Genomic DNA, 3,964 nt, shown 5'->3' with positions numbered 1-3,964 from the left:
GATGATGTAAATTCTTCTCTCGGAATGCCCGGGAGACCTTCCAGAATGCCCGGGAGGGGCTGACTTTTGGGTGGGCAGAATGTCAGCTATGCTGCCATGATGTTTATGAGCAAGAGAGCATTTGCTTGACCTGTGTACCAACTGCTGCTGCATTCCTTTGTTCCTTATTATCTCTGACCTTGTAGGCTGCCTGTGTAGTGTTTTCCCATCAATTACCCGTGGAACTAGTTCGGCTTTAACCCATTCTCCCACGTGCGGAAGTCAGGCCAATTAGCCTAGGGATGGGGGGGGTGCATACGAATACCCTATATCCCATTATGCTTATAGGAACGTAGCCATTCCTAACAATGACGATGTTACTGCCTCTATAGCTCTGGCAATAAAGTATAACCTTATGATAAGCGTGTACTCAATTGTTTGGCTGTGGAACCTTACAGTGGGTTTGATTACTGAAATGTGCACCTCAGCATGGTAGTCCAGTGGGAAAGTCTGCCATCTCTTGTCTATAGCTGCCTCCTTCTACAGAAGTTTCAGTAGGAGAATATTCTCTCTTTAGCTTTATCTTGCTTGGCATTAGAAGTGTTACAGCAAAAAAGCAGCATCAATAACTATTTTTAAACCGCTAAAAATGATGTGTGGAAGCATTCCCATGCCTGACCAGAAGAAGCTTGGCTTGGCTGCTGACAGGGTAGGGGCCACCCCCATGTACAACTTCAGCATAAAAACAGCATGACAAGGGGGGAGCAGAATGCAGGCAAGCCTCTGTCGAAGAATTAGGAACCTGTCATTTCTTGGGGCTGTGAACAAATAGCTTCTTTCCTCTAGCTCTAGGAGCTGGCAACTTTGAAAGTCAGCAGTGTAAGAGCTACTCTGGTTGGACAGCCCACTGCTATTACATGCATATACATCTTAGCTGGAAACTGTTTGCCTTTCCACATCCCAGAATACTGTACCTGATGCCCTGTGATGATGTAAATTCTACAATCTCTTTTTGTAGGTGAGAGTGGGGAGGTGGTGGCTGCAGAAATGTCATCTTCTCCTGAAGCAACCCTGAGTGAATCTCTCCTCTTCCCCAGATTAAATATCTCTCCTGGGTCAACTACTACAATATGACTTTTGCTGACCCCGCAATTTTTCCAGCAGACTGGGATAACACCATAGCAGATAATGTTCCTAATTGGTCTCCAGTAGAAGTGGAAGAACTGCTTGATCTAATTTCAGAACTTAAAACAGGTAAATCTCCTGGACCCCGCTGAAGTACTCACAAAACATTATCAGTGTTGGGCCCCTCCACTTTCTAATTTGTTTACCCAAATCAATCAACATGGGACAATGCCACAATCTTGGCTGAATTCCATTATCATTCTAATTTTCAAAAAAGGCGATCCTAAATGTCCAAATAATTATCCGCCAATCAGTCTTCTTTCTGTAATCGGCAAACTTTATGCCAAATATTTAGAAAAATGCCTAAAAACTTGTGTACTGACACAAGAAATCATTTGTCCTGAACAAATTGGGTTCTCGAAAGGAAGTTCCACCATTGACCACTGTTTTCTTCTATCCTTTTTAGCCGACAAATATATGAAGTCGGTACAAAAAAACTTTATGCAGCTTTTATTGATATGAAAGGCACATTTGACTCAATCGCTAGACATCTACTCTGGAAAAAGCTAGAACCAATGAAGATGGACCCCCACCTCCTATTTTTTATTTAAAAATTCCACTCATCCACCTTCTGTCAAGTAAAATATACAGAAAGTGGACATTTGACAGCAAAGATCCCATTACAAAAAGGAGTAAAACAAGGCTGTATACTGGCCCCCCCTTCTTTTAAATTTATTTTTAAATTATTTAGCTTTGCATCTGGAGCCCATTAATGGTCATCCACCTACATTGGGTCCCTATGCCACCCCTCTTCTTCATGTGGATGATACCACAATTCTTTCATGCACAAAAATTTTCAAAACGCTGGTGTCCAAGTAAATGGAGATTCGGCAATACAGAAGTTGAACAGGTCAAAACTTTCAAATACTTAGGAGTAACATTTTAGTACAGCCTAAATTGGACAACACAGAGAATTAGATCAGTTTCTCAAATGAAGCAATGTTATCACCCAACTCAAGCAATTTTTCTTTATCAACGGAAATGTGGCATGTTCCATCCACTATGAAAACTGGGTAAGACACATAGAGTACACCATGCTTCTATCCCAGTCAGGATCCTTCTTTCCCTTATGGGTGGGGCACCTCCCACTACTGCCTATTCATCACTTGTGAGCTATTCTCAAGAGGAGAGATTCAGATTCAGACACCTTTAATGGCATAGTAGTATATAATACATTTGAGAAAATACATTGACTTCTAGACAATAAAGTATGCGTATTATGTAAAAAGACTGTATCTAAGTGCGTCTGATTCAGCTAAGAATTCTGCAACCATAATTGTAGTATCAGTATTAACATCGTTAAGAAGATATTGAACAGTTTTAAGATTATTAGTAAATAAGTGTGACCTAAGGGGTAACAGTTTCATTCTTGAAGATGTGTGCAGTTGGCAGTCCAGAATAATATGGAAGATTGAGTCTGGGGCCATGCTGGAACATTTGGAGAGTCTTTCTGGGGGGGGGATGTTGTTAAATCAACCCCGCAAAGGTTCCCAGGTAGATGCTGTCATGGAGAAGAGTTGTAGTTTCTACAACTCCATTCCCCTCTCCACCCACATGTGGGTAACAAAACCTGGCCAGGTTTGTTTTGATGGTTGAATCACAGAAAACTCCAATGATGCACAAGCAAGAGGGCAGAGTGAGCTGAAAGAGTGCCCCAGCACTGGAAGACTGTCTGGGCCAGGAGATCTGCTGCAGTGAAAGGGAACAGTGAACTGATTGTGCATGACAGGAAGTCTGAGGACCTGGCAGTGCTACCCAACTATGGGAAGAAGAATCCCAGGAACCTCACTGGGACTTTGAAAGGAAGGAGGCAAAAGAGGCTCATATATCTCTTGTTCAAGGGGAAAGTCTGGGGACATTTTTCATGTTTGGGTAAATGGGACAATTCCAGGGAGGGTGTTCATATTGGGAATGTGATTTTGATCTCTCTGGACAAATGAGGGTCACCTTTAAGGTCTAAGCTGTTGTTCATAATGGCACTGACAGCACACAGGAATTCCAAGTTCAAGACATCAGGACCACATTTGATTTCACGAGATTTCCTTTTGCCTGATATATATCTTGAGTCATTCCCAAGCCCATGGCTGTCAGGAGGAATGGCCCACACTTTGGAACCCTGGTGGTAAGGTCCATATGGCTGTAATATTGGTAGCCCTGGTACCTTTTTTTTAACATCTTTTTATTAATTTTCAAAAGAATTAACAGAGTAATTATACATTATTTTCACATCCCAGCAAAACAAAAGAACCACAAACTGGAAGCAAAAATTTACACACAGATAATAATCAATTCTGTATTCCATCTCTAGTAAATTGTCATCTCTTTGGTTTTACAAATCATGTATTTCATGCCTCTCTACAAAGTTGTCAAAATGTATTCTATTCATTTTATTAAATTGTCAAATCTCTCCCTATAGAATTACATTCCCGATACTAAATACCTAATTTTTAATAAACCACTTTATTGAACATATCTTAGTAGTTACAAATCTGTCTATTCTGATTGTTTTCACCCCACCTCCAATTTAATTTTACTATTCATACATTAGTATCAATATACCCTGCTCATAATACTGCTAAGATGATAACAGCCCGGGTAAGAGACAAAAAAAAGCCATCACTTACTCCCTCTTTCACATTTTCAGTTCTGTTCACTTCTTAAGAGAGAGCGCAGACAAACCATTAAGTTCCTATCTACCCTGGAAAGAGAATTATGATCAAAGATTTCTCTCTACATATTTTTTGTAATTAACCTGCAATACTATATCTATGATAGTCATTGTCTTTTAGATAGATAGATA

At 40.4% G+C, this 3,964-nt stretch overlaps 1 protein-coding gene across 1 annotated transcript in view; it reads left to right on the top strand.

Annotated features, from left to right (window-relative positions):
* Positions 1–628: 628 nt before the first annotated feature.
* Positions 629–3,964, top strand: part of LOC107109122 (zinc finger matrin-type protein 1-like) — a 48,457-nt gene continuing 45,121 nt past the window's right edge. Inside the window, exons 1-2 of the mRNA XM_015409691.1 lie at positions 629–688; positions 1,077–1,233. Of these exons, the coding sequence (XP_015265177.1) occupies positions 629–688; positions 1,077–1,233 (217 nt within the window). The remainder of the gene's footprint in view (positions 689–1,076; positions 1,234–3,964) is intronic.

The sequence above is a fragment of the Gekko japonicus genome, unplaced genomic scaffold, assembly GCF_001447785.1.
Source record: "Gekko japonicus isolate JY-2015 unplaced genomic scaffold, Gekko_japonicus_V1.1 scaffold3274, whole genome shotgun sequence".
NCBI classification, from domain to species: domain Eukaryota; kingdom Metazoa; phylum Chordata; class Lepidosauria; order Squamata; family Gekkonidae; genus Gekko; species Gekko japonicus.
The sequence above is the reverse complement of the archived record's forward strand: the minus strand, read 5'-3'. Positions and strand labels throughout refer to the sequence as shown.